The sequence below is a fragment of the Pseudophryne corroboree genome, chromosome 3 (assembly GCF_028390025.1).
Source record: "Pseudophryne corroboree isolate aPseCor3 chromosome 3, aPseCor3.hap2, whole genome shotgun sequence".
NCBI lineage: Eukaryota > Metazoa > Chordata > Amphibia > Anura > Myobatrachidae > Pseudophryne > Pseudophryne corroboree.
Genome location: NC_086446.1, coordinates 263946754 through 263965408, shown reverse-complemented (window position 1 = coordinate 263965408; position 18655 = coordinate 263946754). Strand labels below are relative to the sequence as shown.

The window sequence follows — 18655 nt, the reverse complement described above, 5'->3', positions numbered from 1 at the left end:
CTGTAATTGCTCATACTATGCCCGTACGCGCACTCCCGTGGGAGGCGATTGTACGCAATTTGCGAGTATGCGCACGCACGGCAGACTGAGTACATGCATGGATGCCATCTGTGTGGTGTTTGCATGTGGTGTGTGCATTGCAATATTTTTCGACTTCGACAGTCCACCCTTTGGCAGTCAACAATAACTGCCACTAATATTAATAACAGAAAAAAAATATTTACATGCTATACATTACAATGGGCGAGTATGTACCTTGGAAGAGGGAGAAAAGGTCATAGGTGAGAAATGGATGGCCTAGTGTGATAGGAAAAACGCGTATGTATGAGTAACTGCCTGAGGGGGATGTATCATTGTGCAACACTAGCTTCTAGGATTTGCGAAGTATTCATTATATTCCTTCTCATCCCGTATTAAGGGTCTGTACATGGTCCAACAAACTCCACCGAGCTATATGATAAATGGGGAGCACATTTATCTGATGATACATCGTGGGGATCCATATGTGTGAGCAATTATGTGTCCCTATTATCTAATGACTATGTGTGTTTCACTAACCTAGCCCTACAGAGATGAACAGAAGACATGTAACGGTACATACAACACTAAAATGACATTTTTGGTGATTGATGAGTTGGGTTCCGGTTTGTGGATTTCCTTTTTCTGATGCTAGCCTTGGCGAAAGTGATACGCTGATCCTGGGGTCCTACCAACCCGTACTCTACATCAGAACTCACTCCAGATCCTTGCTCGATGTCTCGGGGGCCCTCACAAAAACAAATTGTCCTGCACAAAAACAAAACCACCAGAAAAAGCCGGAATACAGTCTCTTGGGATGGATCCATTTCGTTAGGGACAAAAATAGGAAGATGAGGGGGAAAAACAAAGACAAAGAGAAAGTAGTGGGGAGGTGAAAAAAAGAAAAACTGGTGCGACAACCTTCCTTGATCTTTGTTAACCGTCTCTGGCTGCACCAACCGTCTTTGCTCTTTCCGCTCCCTACGCTCGGGTGCCGCTCAACAGTCTGGCCTTTTTAGTTCTCCCGGAATAGCTGCTCTAGCGATACAAGGTTCTCTTCACCTTTCTCCTTATCACGAGCTGTCTCCGGGTCTGCAACTTTCTTGCAATGGGACGAGTGGACCCAAGTCTCTCTTTCGCCGACCTTTAGTGCTGTTGTACTGGTCAATAAAACTTGGTACGGTCCTTCCCACCTGTCAATGAGGCAACCTGAGCGTAGAAAATTTCGAATCATCACAAAGTCCCCAGGTTCAATGTCATGACAATTACTGTTTGGTAGGTCAGGAATCACCAGCTTTAGATTTATTTGTTGATTTCTGAGCTGCTAGCTCATCCTAACCAAATATTGCACAGTCACTTCATTATTACATTTCAAATCATCCTGGGGGTCAATCATTACGTGAGGTTGTCGCCCAAAAAGAACTTCAAAGGGTGATAGGTTAAGTGGTGACCTGGGAGTGGTTCTGATGCTGTACAACACTAGTGGCAATGCCTCTGGCCACAACAATCCAGTTTCAACCATCACTTTGCTAAGCTTGTTCTTAATAGTGCTATTCATTCTCTCCACCTTTGCGCTCGCCTGTGGCCGGTACGGAGTATGTAGCTTGCTATTAATACCCATCAGTTTGCACATGACCTGAAAGACTTCACCTGTAAAATGGGTACCTCTGTCACTTTCAATTATTCTAGGGATACCATATCTACACACAAATTCCTGCACAATTTTCTTTGCAGTGAACGTAGCAGTATTTGTGGCAGTGGGGAATGCTTCTACCCAATTTGAAAAGACATCTGTACACACTAGGACATATTTCAGATTCCTACAGGGTGGTAACTGTATGAAGTCTATTTGTATTACCTGGAAGGGTCCGTCCGTAGGAGGGATATGGGATGGTTCCGTCGGTATTGTCTTCCCAACATTCTTTCTCATGCAGGTAATACAAGCCATTGCCCTCCTACCTGCATGAGATGAGAACCCTGGTGCACTCCAGTATGCTCTGACCAGTTTGCACATACCTTCCTTGCCCAAGTGGGTCAGGCCGTGAGCTGCTTCCGCTAGGGCTGGAAGATATGCCTTGGGGCCACTGGCTTACCGTGCCCATCTGTCCAGAGGCCCGAAGACTCTCTTCCATATCCCTTCGCCTTCCAGACGGACTTCTTCAGGGAACACAAATCTTGCATTTCAATGAGTTGTTGTGTGCTTATTGTGTTAAATGTCATCAGTGGTGTGATGTTTGTTAGTGTGGCTGAACTTGCTGCTGCCTTGCCAGCTTCGTCTGCCCGGCTGTTACCAAGTGACACTGGGTCTTGACTGTAAGTGTGGGCTTTGCACTTGATAACAGCCACTCTGTCGGGGTCTTGCATTGCTGATAGCAATCTTTTGATGTGGGTCGCATGCGCCACGGGTGTGCCAGCTGCTGTCATGAAATTTCTGAGGTGCCATAGGGCCCCAAAATCATGTACCACTCCAAACGCATATCTAGAATCCGTGTATATATTAGCTGACTTACCCTTGGCCAATTCACACGCTCTGGTTAGGGCGACCAGCTCAGCAACTTGTGCTGAGTGCGGTGGGCCCAGGGGTTCAGCTTCTATGATACCTCTGTCGTCTACAACTGCATATCCAGTACACAGGTCTCCCGAGTCCGTCTGTCTGTGGCAACTACCGTCAGTGTAAAAGGTAACATCTACGCCTTCCAGTGGGTTGTCACTGATGTCAGGTCTCGCAGTGAAAGTCTGATTCAGGTATTCCATACAATCATGCGTATCAGTATCTGCACTAAATCCTCCTTCACCATCATTCTCATCCTCCACCCTTTGTGCCTGTCCAGGCACACTTGGCAGATAAGTTGCAGGATTTAGTGCGCTGCATCTCTTTATGGTGATGTTTACAGGGGCCATTAGTGCTATTTCCCACTTTGTAAACCGTGCCGAAGAGACATGTCTGGTTTGGGCGGAGTTCAGTAAGGCTGATACTGCATGAGGTGTATGGATGGTCAGGTTGTGTCCTAACACTACGTCTTCGCTTTTACTTACTAGCAAAGCTATTACTGCAACACTTCGCAAGCATGTGGGGAGAGACCGCGCTACGGTGTCCAACTGTGCACTGTAGTAAGCTACCGGCCTGCTGGCATCACCATGTCTCTGAGCTAAAACTCCTGCTGCGCACCCTGCACTTTCTGTACTGTATAATTCAAAAGGCTTCTCATAATCTGGCATACCTAATGCAGGTGCCTGTGATAGGCACTGTTTGAGTCTCTCAAAAGCCAATTCGGACTCATCTGTGTGCGAGATCCGATCTGGTTTGTTCGAGGAGACCATTTCTTGCAAAGGTAAAGCCAGTATGGAGAATCCTGGGATCCAGTTTCGGCAGTACCCACACATTCCAAGGAAAGTGCGGATCTGTTGCTGGGTTTGTGGCAGGGTCATGTCGCGAATCGCCTGTATTCTATCAGCAGTGAGGTGTCGTTGTCCTTGTGTCAAGCAATGCCCCAAATACCTCACCCTTTTACTGCACAACTGTAATTTATCCTTTGAAACCTTGTGTCCTGTCTGGGAGAGGTGAAGCAGCAGCTGCTTCGTATCTGCCAAGGACGTTTCAAATGAGTCAGAGCACAACAATAAGTCATCAACATACTGTATTAGCACTGAGCCATTTTCAGGTTGAAAGGATTGCAAACAGTCATGCAGTGCTTGGGAGAAGATACTTGGGCTGTCAATGAAGCCTTGGGGAAGACGAGTCCAGGAGTACTGTACTCCCCTGTAAGAGAAGGCGAAAAGGTACTGACTGTCGGGGTGGAGAGGGACAGAAAAGAAGGCAGAACAGAGATCAATGACAGTGAAGTATGAAGAGGTTGCAGGGATCTGCATCAAGATGACAGCTGGATTGGGCACTACGGGGAATTGACTCTCAACTATTTTGTTCACCCCTCTTAAATCCTGCACTAGCCGGTAACCGCACCCCCTGCTCTTTTTGACAGGGAAAATGGGACTATTGGCTGTGCTGGACGTCCTGACTAGGATGCCCTGCTGTAGCAGCCGTTCTATGACAGGGAAAATTCCTAGTTCTACCTCTGGCTTCAGAGGGTATTGGGGGATTTTTGGAGCTATCCTGCCATCTTTTAATTGTACCACTATTAGAGCTACATTCGCCATCAATCCAGTGTCTTGTCCATCTTTGGTCCATAGGGAACCCGGTATTTGTGAGATCATTTCCTCTACCTGCGATGGACATGCGTCTAGGACAGTAGAGTGCAACATTAGCCGTTGTGGTGTGTCTAGCATATCTTGCACTTCCTGTGCGTGGTTTTCAGGGATATCTAAAAACACGCCTTCAGGTGTACAATATATGACACATCGCATTTTGCACAGTAGGTCTCTGCCTAGTAGATTAGTCGGAGCCGACGCAGTCAACAAAAATGAATGTCTGGTTTGCAAGGGCCCAATCGGAATCTCTGCAGGTCTAGACAAAGGATACTGCTGCACTCTTCCCGTCACTCCCATAGCCGAAATGGTTTTGCCCGAGGTCAGTAAATTGGTTGGAGCTTTGAGTACAGATCTGGCCACCCCTGTATCTACAAGAAATGGTTGTAGTGTTCCTGCTACTTTGACCAAGAGCTCAGGTTCATTCCCAGGGCCAGCGATCAGCTTCACAGGCTGCAGACTACAGGTGTGGCCTAACCTCTATTGGGGCCGTGGACCCACCCTTTGGGCGTTGGCGGCTATGATATGTGAGGGGGATAACGGTAAGTCTTCGGGGGCTCGCCAGTCCTCCCGTGGTGGGTACCTCCTTGTTTCCCCTCTATGCGGCTCGTACTCTCTCCTGTATGATCCCTGATCTCCTCTATGTGTATAATTACTTTGCTCGTGTTCTTGTCTAGGGGGGTCTGAATTTTTGTGTGCTTTTACAATTGCTGGCATAATGCCCTTCCCTTTTACACAGATAACAAACTCTTGACTTTTTCCATGTGTCAGGGGCCTTGGTCGAGTTGGTGCTTCTTCCAGTGCTTGGATGCTCATCACCATCAACCGCTCCCCTTGTGCCCCCCTGGTTTTCTGGATATTACGGTCGTGCTCCAGTGCTGATTCCCTAAGTGCAGTCACCGTAATACCCCTCCAGTTTGGCAGAGAAGTTTGCACCCTGGTTTTCAGTGCTTCCTTCAATCCCTCCAAGAGACAGCTACTTCCCTGTGGTTGACATTGTCTCTAATATCCTCAACCCCAGTGAATTTAGCCATTTCCATCAAAGCTCTGTGGAAATATTCGGATGCCAGTTCATTCTCTTTCTGTTTTATGGAAAAAATCTTATTCCATCTAACTACGGCTGGGAAATACAAACCTAGTTGTATATTGATTTGCCTGACATTCTCCTGATTGTAAGCATCAGTGAGTGGCACTTCTGCATCTAGGTTGCAGTCTGTAATAAATTTTGGGATGTCAATGTTAGAGGGGAGACTTGCTCGCAAAGACTTGCTCGCAACATTGTCCGCCAATCTTTGTTTGTGGGTTCTTGGGAAAGTCCTAAATCTTTTATATATTTCTGGCATCCGACTAAATCCTTTCTGGGGTCAGGGAATTCTGCCATAATTGACCTCAGCTCCATACGGTACCAGGGACAGTACATTGCAATGTTCCTGATTGGGGTCACCCCCTGAGTGTCAGTTCTCCCGTTAGGGACTGCAATCACCCTAACTGGATGCAACTCAACCACATCTTTCTTGTTTGTCTCTACAATATGGGGAGTCACTGTTTCTGCATAATGGACGGTACCGTACTTACCAGTCGCCACAATCTCATCTGCCCCCTCACTGGCTGATGCGGCCGCTGCCCTTGGTGGTTGGGCAATGCCCACCCTTGTGTCGTGTATGGTGGCAGCCAAGGCAAGGGCTGAGATCACGCTAGGCTCATCCTCTACGTTGCTGTAATCTTGGGGAGAAGGTAAAACAGGGTACAAGGTACAAGCGTTAGTTTTAATACATTTGCTGCGCATTTCCCTGACCTCTACCTTTGTATCATTGGTGGTGACACTCTTCTCTCCATCAACATATGGTGGTGGTGGTGGTGCTGTCGCATTCACGCTTCTGCCTGGTTTGGAACTTGCTGTGCGAGCAAGCTCCCTTTGCACATCCCCCTCTTGTTGCCACAAGTTTAAACAATCTGTATGCCTTACCCTTTGCTTTCTGGATTTGAGCAGGCATATTCTAATCCTTACATTTTGTAGTACCTCTGGATCAAAACTACCTATCCCAGTAAATGATGTGTCCATTCGTGTCCATTCATCACAAAAGGTCTCAGTGTGGGGACCATACTTCCCCCACATTACCAACCGAGCTGACCCCCTGGGTCTCAATTCTGCTGTCTGAACCCTGACTGAGGAATGTCCCTGTGTTGTGCACTTGGCTCCCATTGAGGACCCTTTTAACACGGGAAAACTTCCTAAAATGCTCCAAACACAGTAGTCTAACGGTGGAAGTCCTCAAAGTTCTTCCACTAACTTCTGCTCCAAGTACCACGGATCCGCCCTATTTAGCAGACACGCGTAGCCAGTGCAGGCCCTACTTCGGCCTATATCCCCTGGGCCTTTAGGAGTAGCTTACCGTACCCAGTGAATATCTGCCTAAAAGACAATTTTTTACACAAATCATGCTTGCATGTGCTTTACACAACGCGTATGATGACGAGATTTACGCACAAATATGCAAAACTTCGTATCACGTTGCGCCACGTATCGCTCACACAACCGTGCGGTCCTATCGTACCGCTTATAGACACTTGCTATCTATAAGTTGTAGGATCACTGGAGTCTTCACACTGTGCTCCAAAACAGCCGGAGTGTAATACCAAGAAAAAAAACCTTTAAAACAACAACTTCACAAAGCTTTATCACACTCTGTTGCACGTGTTCACCTAGACCGTGCTCACCAAGTTCACCGAGTTTCACCGAGTTCACCGAGTTCACCAAGCGGGGTTCAATACATTCACACCTTTTTCAGCCCACACTAACACTATAATTTTCTGATCAGAAAAATTTCCTTTCCTGTAAACTGATAGCTTTCCCCAGAGGTAACACACTTTATCAATGTTATTCTAATCTGCGTTTGAAACCGGATAGTTATGTGCTATTTGTAGATAAACATCTACTACTCCGCTTTAAATTGAACTATTGTGTGGTTTGTCCTTGGCGTTAGCGATCTTACGCAACTTGCGTAATTACGCAACCGCACGTGCCTTTTCACGCTTGTGCGCGCTCATGTACAAAAGTGCGCCCGCACTAAAACAAATCACACAGTATAAATGTGAGCGATATAAACTATTGTCGCTCACGAACACACCCCACAATTGCTCTGGTTAACCTAAAGGACTAGGCCAGAGCTGCGTTTTGTGTTCTTACAACTATATCATTAACACAGTTACTTCAAATGTATATAGCAACACAGATGTATCAGGTTTCACACAAATCTATAAATGACCGTTATAACCTATGGCAACAATATGTGGGATGGATGCAAAGTATGGGTACGCTGTGTGCGCCTTTACGCAAGGTTACATGTGCAAAAGAAAAAAAACAAAAAACTTTTAAATGGCTTTTTTTCCCTTTTGTCCTTGCGGTTCACGCCAGCATCCCTAACCAATGCAGTACAGGCGCGGTTCAGCAGCACAAGATAGCTCAACACAATATAATAATGCTAATCCACCCTTTGCTGCTGGCAAGCGCCTGCAATGTTGTGCAAAAGCCGGGTATGAGACGAGCCGGACGATACCCCCAACTGAGAAGTTCGATAGACTTCTTGGAAAGCAGCCACTAACCCCTATTGCACACTATAACTGAAGCCGCTGCGGCCGCTGTAATAAATCCTTTACCTACGTACTCTGTCCCCAGTTAGCGTACACAGTCCCGTACTGTGCACGCACTTTGCGTACACACGCCGGAATAGCCGTGCAGCTTACACTCAGTGCATGCACACAGACCGACACGCTGAGAGCACGAGGCAGCTCTAGGTGTGGCAATTACACTATACAAACGCTCAACAGAAACTGAATGCGACACCAGTATGTGATTGTAAGTTGTGGTCCAAAGCAGCGACAAGTAATAATATATTTGAAAAAGGGGGTTACAATAAGTTACAATATAAATGGTACAACACAATACAATTCAATCACAGAGAGGGAGTCACACCCAATGATACGTACGCTTTGTCGCTTGCACCACACGGATCCGGTCCCCAGTCGTCTGGCGAGACGACCTATGAGTCTTTAAAAAAGCAGAGAGAGAGAGTGACGGGCCCAGGTGCAAGGTTTATATACCCTTGCCCAAAATACAATTCAATGGGGTTGTATGCTCTCCACTGATTGGTTGGAGGGATGGTCGTTTACAGTACAGGAGAGGTCATTGGTCGGTTTGAAGAGATGGGCGATGCCTTGATCCAGGGGTGTGTACAGCTGGTCAGCTCTGGATTCCCACCGCATACCAAGTACATAATAAACACAAATATACCTTTAATCTGCCTTTGCGAATAACTATTCGCAACGACATGCGTTCTTCTCTAAACCAACACCGGATTATTACTCATAATTATCCGAACACGTAGATACCATGCATGATGCTCTGATCAGTTACTGTCCCCTCGCATACTGCAAAGGTGTATAATTCCCTTGTTGTGCCTTGTAAATAAGTAAAAGTTGCATGAGGGGAAAGGGGAGACTATGTGTAATGTGTGTACTAAGTTTGGGAAATATGTAATGTGTGACAGATATTTCCATGTTTATTAGGTTACTTTGTTATGTTATCTCCAGGCAACATGATCCTACACATGAAATGACCAACCATTCTCTAGATACACACAAATATATATATATATATATATATATATATGTGTTTCCCTGCTATTATATCTATCTTTCAAAGGTTTTCTAGACTGCAGGCTGCCAGTAGTTAATAATTTGCAACCGCAGGCTATTGTGTATCTATTGGGATATTTGTCTCCCATTGTTCTGGCCCCCACCAAACGATGTCTTGTTTGGTTTGTGTTTGTCTTTCTTCACAGACCAGGGGGTCTGTTCAAACATTGGAGTGAACAAGACATTGTGTTGGAAGGATGTGCATGTTTGGTTAGATTAGTGTGTGTGTGAACAGTGACTCGACACAGGCTGGGTACTGTGGCATGTGTCTAATCATTTTCCATTGCAAGTAAGAATCTTTCTGTAATTGCTCATACCATGCCCGTACGCGCACTCCCGTGGGAGGCGATTGTACGCAATTTGCGAGTATGTGCACGCACGGCAGACTGAGTACATGCATGGATGCCATCTGTGTGGTGTTTGCATGTGGTGTGTGTATTGCAATATTTTTCAACTTCGACAAAATGAAATTACGTGTATAAGGGACACTACTACTGTAGGCATTATATGTATAATGGGCACTACTGCTGTGTGCATTATGTGTAAGGGCCACTACTACTGTGGGCATTATGCGTATAATGGGTACTGCTACTGTGGTCATTATGTGTAAGGAACACTACTACTGTGGGCATTATGTGTATAAGAGGCCCTACTGTGGACATTATGTATAAGGGGCACTATTATGGGCATTGTGTATAAAGTATTATGTATAATGGGCATTACTGTGTGGCATTAGGTGTACAAGGGCCATTACTACTGTGGACATTATTTGTATATGGGGCAGCACTACTGTGTGCATTATGTATATATGAGGTGCCACTACTATGAGCATTATGTACATAAGGGGCACTACTACTGTGGGCATTATGTATATAGGGGACACTTCTAATGTGGGCATTATGCATATAAGCAGCACTACTACTGTGGGCATTATGTGTATCAGTGGCACTACTACTGTGGGCATTATTTGTATGGGGCATTACTACTGTTGACATTATGTGTGTAATGGGCACTACTGTGTAGCATAATTTGCCTAGGGGGCGCTACTGTGTGGCGTAATATGAATAAGGGACACTATGTAGCGTACTATGAATCAGGGGCACTACGTGCGGTGTAATGTGACTAAGATTGTGCTTTTGTGTGTCGTAATTTCAATTGGGAGTACTATTGTGTGGCCACGCCCCTTCTTTGTGAGACCACACCCCTTCTTCATGAAGCTTGCTGTCACTTTACAAAGTATGGGAGGGCTCAAATTTATAGTTTGCAAGGGGGCGCTGATCACCCTAGCACTGCCCGTGCCCTTCAAACACCATCTGCATGTCCTATACTGAGCTGCCCCCTTCTGTATGTTTTGTATTGTCCTCTCTCCCCCACCATACTGTAATCTCTGTTTTGTACTGTGCTCTCAATACCCCCACCACAATTACACAAATATGGTAACTTACCTCCTGCATGTTACCCTCCAGTCCTTGCTGCCTCTGCGACCGCTCCCGTCGTCTTCAACTGACACTTTGCAGATCTCTTTGCCGGTCACCCGACATTCTGCAAATCTCTTTGCCAAAACCTTGCCAGATGATGAAAAAAACACAAAGACTATCCTTAATCATATTACTAGTTTAAGTACAATAGAAATAGAAGTTCAATAAAATGTCCACGAGTCAACCACTTTTCCAATTTTCCTTAAACCAAACATACTTTAAAATGTATCAATTTGCCATTTATCTATCTTATTTACTTTTTCATCCCAAAGCAAGAGCCTGCCTCATAATGACTTATCTGCATCCCCTGTATGTGTGCTTGTCCTCCATACTGCCCTCTTTATTCCTGTAATGCTATATTTTTATTCCTAAATATGTCATTCCTTCCTGAGCTTCTCCTAATAATGTGTCCTTGTACCTGTATTCCCTGTTCTGTCTATCTTGATAATGATATAGATAATGATTTGGTCACTACGAAGTCTAAAGGCCACTACTCACTACTTATTCTTCTAGATCTATCTGCTGCATTTGACACTGTAGACCACTCTCTTCTCATACAGACACTACAATCCCTAGGTCTTAAAGACACAGCCCTTTCTTGGTTCCTCTCGTACCTATCTAATCGCTCCTTCAGTGTTCGCTTCTCTGAATCCACCTCCTCTTCGCTACCTCTTTCAGTTGGAGTACCGCAAGGTTCAGTCTTGGGTCCTCTGCTTTTCTCTATCTATACCTCATCTCTTGGTAAACTAATCAGCTCTTTTGGTTTTCAGTATCAACTGTACGCAGATGATACTCAAATCTACCTATCCTCCCCTGACTTGTCCCTATCTGTACTGGACCGTGTCACTGAATGCCTTTCTGCTATCTCATCCTGGATGACATCTCGCCACCTCAAACTTAATATTTCAAAGACAGAGTTAATTATATTTCCACCGGCCAATAGTAGGTACCAACCTGATATCTCTATCACTGTTGAAAACTCGACTATCTACCCTACCCCACAAGCTCGCTGCCTAGGTGTCATCCTTGACTCTGATCTGTCCTTTGTTCCCCACATTCAATCTGTCTCAAGATCATGTTACATGCATCTAAAAAACATATCCAAAATACGACCATACCTTACACAAGACACTGCTAAAACTCTAATCCACGCTCTCATTATCTCCCGCATTGATTATTGCAATAGTCTCCTAACTGGTCTTCCCAAAACGAGACTCTCACCACTACAATCCATTCTGAATGCAGCGGCGAGGCTTATCTTCCTCGCTAGACGTTCATCGTCTGCAGATCCACTCTGTCAGTCCCTCCATTGGTTACCTGTATTCTACCGCATTCAATATAAAATACTTTTACTCACACACAAGGCCATTAACCAAACTACACCAACGTACATCACTTCGCTTATCACAAAATATCTCCCAACCCGACCTCTGCGCTCTTCACAAGACCTGCGTCTCTCATCCACACTCATTACTCGCTCCCACTCACGACTGCAGGACTTTCATCGGGCTGCACCCACTCTGTGGAATGCCCTACCACACACAATAAGACTCTCCTCTAGTCTCCAAACCTTCAAGCGTTCCCTCAAAACTCACCTCTTTAGGCAAGCGTATCAAATTCGTGAACCGCCCACATAACTTTCATAAACCTTGCTATCAAATTACATCCACTCTGTACAGTCCACACATATCCTCACATGTCTTCTCATTCTATGCAATAGATAGCACCTTTCCTTATGTACATATGCCTATAGATTGTAAGCTTGCGAGCAGGGCCTTCCTACCTCTATGACTGTTATCACCCAGTTTGTAATTGTTATTTCAAATTGTAAAGCGCAACGGAATTTGCTGCGCTATATAAGAAACTGTTAATAAATAAATAAAATAAATCTTGTCTTGCCTTTCAGCGGATACTGCACTCTGTCTTCCTTACCCCTCTCCATCATACCCTGCCATGTAGGACTCACCTCCTCCTACCTGTCTTCTTGCATGGTGCCTGGAAACTTCAGCAGCTGTAGATAGAATGTTACAGGAAGAAGCATTGTGATGTCACAGGCTAATGATGTCACAGGCTAGGTGTGTGATGTCACAGTGACCAGCAGCAAAGCTACCAAGTTACAGCTATCTTACATATACATTTTCTACTTCAATTACAACTGGATATACATGAGTTTCTAGTTTAAAAGAAATGAGACTAGTGTAGAAAATGAAGTATAAGGCAATGTTGTACAGAGTACCTCAATATATAGGTAAAGGGAAAATATAAGTGACAGGAATTTCTAGACTAAATCACCACTTATATTTTATAAGGAAATAAAGCTTCTTATCTAACAGGCTCAAGTAATCATTTTCCATTGTATGTGTGTGTCCCAATTTTTGTGGGGCAGCTCCGTTTTTTGGGACTGTCCCGGTGTTCCACCCATGTGCCGCAGTGTCCCGTGGGGGGAGGGGGGGGGGGGGCAGTTGGGAGGCTCCTGTCAATTGCTCCTCTTCTATAGAGCTGTGTGCTCAGCCCATTTTAGGTACATTTTGCACTGTGTGTTGTCTGAAGAAGGGGATAAGTCCCCGAAACTTCACTACAATAAACACACCCTGAGGGGTTTTGCTTCCACTATGTGACCAGTCTCTGAGTGCCCCCCACGCATTGGATGATATATTACTGTGGGCCAGCACCCACCAGTAGGGTACCAGAGCAAGTAATTGGAGGAGTCTGGAGTGCCGGGGGTACATATGGAGCAAGTAGCGGCACTCAAAGTGGACTTGTAATGAAATTAAACCAAGCAGGTATAGCATCAACATTTCGGATTTACTCCGTCGTCAGGATGTAATGATATAGTAGACTTCTGTCTCCCACCATGTCACTACACAGTCTAATACAGTAAAGAAATAAGATGGCCCCTGCAAATTCTCAATAGTGATCTTGGCATAAGGCATCCCTGGAGGACAGGAAGACTAGAGTCTGTGCAGCAGCACACTCTTCTTTTAACACCCACCTCCACCAAGGTACATCCCCCCTGTTCTCCACACAGAAGATCACTGTGTACAGGACTGTGTGATTGTACTCCTGTCATCCTCTCCCTGTCACCCACTGCCTGTACCTGTTACCTTTCAATGTCACTCTGTGCTTCTCTCTGCCACCCACTGCTTCTTCCTGTCATCCTCTGCCTCTTCCTGTCACCCACTGGCCTGTGGCATATTATGACCTTGGGCTGGGCAGTGGAGGGGCACCCAAAGTATATTTTTTGCACAGTGCCATACTTGCCTACTCTCCCAGAAGTTGCGGGAGGCTCACGACTTTTGGGGCAGCCCTCCGCCCCCCTGGAAGAGCAGGCAGATCTCCCTCATCCTGCCCGCACCCTAGAGATGTGGGCAGGATGAAGAGATACTCACTGGTATTCGCGGGTCCGTGTAGTGGGGAAGGGGCTAAAATAACATGAATTGTGTCATTTTAGCCTCGCCCCCTTCTTGCAACCCACGAATCGCTGCATTTTCCCAGTGTGGCATGATGATGTCACAACTCGGCACCGCCCCCCGAAGTTCCCTCCAGTTTCTCCTCTCCGGGCTTCTCCAGGAGAGGAGATATTAAAAGTAGGTAACTACGCACTGGGCCACCACTCGCATGTTCCGCCACTGGATAGAGAAGTTCTACTCCCTACACAGAATTAAAGTTGCTAGCCTTTACCGTATTGACAGGATGAGTAACATACATGATTAAATGATGTTAAAGAAATACTTTTTGGGTACATTATTTTGCTTTTCAATACACAGACTTTATTATCTATACTGTACTCGGTAACGTAAACTGCTCTTTAACCTGCATATGCTGTCTCCCTAGGGATTCAGATCTGTTCCTGCTGGACTCGAGGACAATCTGGGCAGCCGAAGAGGGCTGGCTGGTCTTCGATATTACAGCAACGAGTAATCACTGGGTATTGATTCCACAGCAAAACCTTGGCTTGCAACTGTCTGTAGAGAGCAATGATGGTAAGTTATATGTAACAAAAGGTCATGAAGAGACCATTAAATCTGAACTCATATGTATGCTCTAGAGTAAAAAAGTATGTCACAAATACACAACTTGGTCATTGGAATGGTGGAGGCAATGCTGGTTGGGAAACAGGATCATTACATGAGTGGGGTGGGATTTTTCTAATAGCAGATAATCTTGTATGAATGAACAGGTCAGATATTATAAACAGACAGGTAAGAAAGTAATTTATATAAGTCTGAAATACTGTATCCTATTTTAATCTTTCTACACGACCGATGTCTCTACTGTTAAGGTAGTTTAGAATTATTCCCAAGGACGATCCTGTATTAATTATTTATAAGCATCAGTAACAATCTGCTATGTTTAGGTAAATCTTTCATGAAGGTACAATTTTCATATATATTATTATTATCCTTTATTTATATGGCACCATAAGGGTACCGCAGCGCCCAATTACAGAGTACATATGCACATAATCAAAACAGAAAAACAGTTGAAGACAATATAGGACAAGTACAGGGTAACTAAACATAACTACATCAGTAGACAGCACTGTGATAAGTATCAAGGTGGCCGAAATCTGCAGGATTTGGGCAGTTGAGGATTATTAAAGTAAGAAAAGGATAAGTACATGAGGGAAGAGGGTCCTACTCGTGAGAGCTTACATTCTAAAGGGGAGGGGCAGACAGACAGGGGTAGGTGTGGGGCAGAGGGTTAGGATGAGATTTGTCTGGGTTTGGTAAAGAAGTGGATCTTAGGAGCCCGTTTGAAGTTCTGTAGAGAGGTGGAGAGTCTGAGGGGGAGAGGTAGAGAATTCCAGAGTAAGGGAGCAGCACGTGAAAAATCTTGGGAGATAGGAGTGGGAGGAAGTAATCAGAAGACAGTAGAGTCGGCTTGCATTAGCAGACTGAAGAGGATGGGTGGGAGAGTAGAGGGAGATAAGGTCAGAGATGTAAATGGGAGAGGAGTGTGTGAGTGCTTTGTAAGTGAGTGCGAGAAGTTTGAATTGGATTCGGGAAGGGAAGCCAGTGAAGGGCTTGTGTGAGTGGATAATGGTCTGGTTGAGAAAGGGTCTGATCCTGGAAATATTTTTGAGATGAAAATGACAGGTTTGTGAGAGGTGCTGAATGTGTCGTTTGAAGGAGAGGGAGGAGTCAAGGATTACGCAAAGACAGCATACTTGGAGGGCTAGAGGAGATAGTCATGCCATCAATGGATAATGAGATTGTGGGAGGTGAGGTTGTAGGGGTGGGTGGGAAGATGATTAACTCAGTCTTGGACTTGTTGAGTTTAAGAAAGCGCTGGGACATCCAGGAAGAGATAGCAGAGTGACAGTTGGAGGTACAAGTGAGGAGAGCCGGGGAGAGATCAGGGGAGGAAAGGTAGATTTGAGTGTCATCAGCATAGAGGTGATATTGGAAGTTAAAAGAACTAATGAGTTCACCTAAAGAGGACGTATTGAGAGAGAAAAGGAGAGGACCAAGAACAGAACCTTGGGGGACACTAACAGTTAGTGGAAGTGGTGGGGAGGTAGCATCATGAGAGGAGACAGAGAAGAAACGATCAGAGAGGTAGGAGGACATCCAGGGGAGGTTGCTAGTCTGGTGGGATGTGATGTCCTGACGTATGGAGTCAATCTTGGATGTAAAATAAGTGGCAAAGTCAAGAGCAGACAATGAGGATGGGAGAGGAGGTGGTGGTGGGCTGAGGAGGGAGTTTACAGTGGCAAAGAGGCGTCGGGGGTTGGAAGACTGGGTAGAGATGAGAATTTTGAAGTATGACTGTTTAGCAAGGGAAAGGACAGCACTAAAGGATGAGATCATAAATTTGAAATGGAGGAAGTCTGCCTTAGAGCGTGATTTCCTCCACTCTCGCTCGGCAGTACGTGAGCATTTTTGAAGATAGCTGGTGCATTTGGTGTGCCAGGGTTGAGGTGTTGATCTGCAAGGGTGAATAGTGGTAGGTGAACAGAGTCAAGGGCAGGAGTAAGAGATCCATTGTGGCTTGTTCAGGGCATGAGAGAGAGAGAGAATAGGAGAGAGAATTGAGTCGAACAGGGAGGGTAGGGATGAGGTGTCAATAGCCTCAATGTTACGCTTAGTGATGGTAGGCTTAGGAGGGAGAGATGGGGAAGCAGAGATAGATAGAGCTGGTGGTAGTCAGAGAGGGGAAAAGGGGAGTTGGAGAAACCAGAAATATCGCAATGGTGAGTGAAAACCAGATCCAGTGAGATCCCGTTCGCATGGGAGGGTGAGGAGGTCCACTAGGAGAGACCAAGTGAAGAGAGAGGTTAAGGAGTTTATAGGATAGGACTTCTGTTTTTAATCTTGCCCACTGTGTTTATGTACCTTTCATGTGTGTGCCCACGTGTCACATACTGATTTGTGTCTTATATTTCAAAATACATTTCTGATATTTGTGTGCCACCCACCCTGCACAGGGCAAATGAACAATGTACAGAATAGCACAAACACTATGCTGACACCCCTTGGGTTTTGGGTGCCAGAGTAATAGGGCAACTCCTAATATAATTAAGTACTGCTGTGGAAGTCCTGACAGCGATTGGTTACTTGGGTATGCTGGCATTTGTAGAACTACAAGCACCAGCAACCCCATAGATTCTTGAACATATTGGAACTTGTGTAATTAATTTATTTAAAATTTTAGTTTTTTTAACACATCTTTAGTGACAATTCTAATCACATTGTATGCAGTGAAGCAAGTCAGTTGTTTGCCCTTTTCCTCCTCACCCTGCCAAGGTACGGGGGGAATATCATATTATATAAAAGAGATGCAGTTATGTTGCCGACAGCCGGAATCCTGGCTAAAAGGAGCTATTCCCACTCGTGGGTGTCCACAACACACATAGGTGGTATTCATTTAGTGCCGTTGTTTTTGTCAAGGCGAAAAATGGCATTTTTCGTCTATTTATAGGTCGAATTTACATACGACCTATTCAGTTTGGGGAAAACCAGCACGGGCGAAAACCACGTGGATTGGTGAATTCGGCGCCGATCCACGTGTTTTGGCAAATTCGTGGGTGTTTTTGGACGTTTTTGGGTCCATTTTCGCCCATGCCGATTTGTCCACAAAAAAACACAAACGAAAAGGCATTGGCGAAAATTGACTCAAAAATGGGCAAAAACGTCCGCAATTGAATACATTTACGTTGAATTAGTGCCGTTTTTTCACCTGGGCGGAAAAAACGGCACTAAATGAACCAGTGGTGAGCGCAGCGAAACCGCAAGGGGTCTCTTTGCACTCACCCCGCTGCCGGCATACTGTTGACCAGGATGCTGTTGTCGGTATACTGACGGCCGGCATCCCGGCAGCTGGTATATCATACTGATCCCATATAAAATAGTATAAATGAAACATGGTACAGCTTTACTGATCAGTGGTTAATAATAGGATTTTAATACCTACCGGTAAATCCTTTTCTCTAAGTCTCCGCAGGAGACATGGGCACTTTAAGACTTTAAATGGGTGTGAACTGGCTCCTCCCTCTATGCCCCTCCTCCAGACCTCAGTTATAGGAACTGTGCCCAGAGGAGACGGACATTTCGAGGAAAAGGATTTTGTTAAACTAAGGGTGAGATACATACCAGCTCACACCACGCACACCGTACAACATGACCTATAACTACAACCAGTTAACAGCGTGAATCAAAACAATCAGCAACAGGCTGACCTTAACCAAAACACAACCTTTGTGTAACATAAGCAATAACCATTAACAAGTACTGCAGATAGAGTCTACACTGGGACGGGCACCCAGCATCCTCTACGGACTTAGAGAAAAGGATTTACCGGCAGGTATTAAAATCCTATTTTCTCCTACGTCCTAGAGGATGCTGGGGACTCCGAAAGGACCATGGGGTTTATACCAAAGCTCCAGACCGGGCGGGAGAGTGTGGATGACTCTGCAGCACCGATTGAGCAAACATGTGGTCCTCATCAGCCAGGGTATCAAACTTGTAGAATTTTGCAAACGTGTTTGACCCCGACCAAGTAGCTGCTTGGCAAAGCTGTAATGCCGAGACACCCCGGGCAGCCGCCCAAGACGAGTCCACCTTCCTAGTGGAATTGTCCTTCACCGAATTCGGTAACGGCAATCCAGCCGTAGAATGTGCATGCCGAATCGTATTACAGATCCAGCGTGCAATAGTCTGCTTAGAAGCAGGAGACCCAACCTTGTTGGAAGCATATAGAACAAACAGCGCCTCTGTTTTCCTAATACGAGCCGTTCTGGCCACATAACTTTTCAAAAC

The 18655-nt window shown here is 45.4% G+C and overlaps 1 protein-coding gene across 1 annotated transcript in view; it reads left to right on the top strand.

The window, feature by feature from the left end:
• Nucleotides 1-18655, top strand: part of BMP7 (bone morphogenetic protein 7) — a 166707-nt gene that overhangs the window by 128918 nt on the left and 19134 nt on the right. The window contains exon 3 of the mRNA XM_063959038.1: nt 14229-14377. Within this exon, the coding sequence (XP_063815108.1) occupies nt 14229-14377 (149 nt within the window). The remainder of the gene's footprint in view (nt 1-14228; nt 14378-18655) is intronic.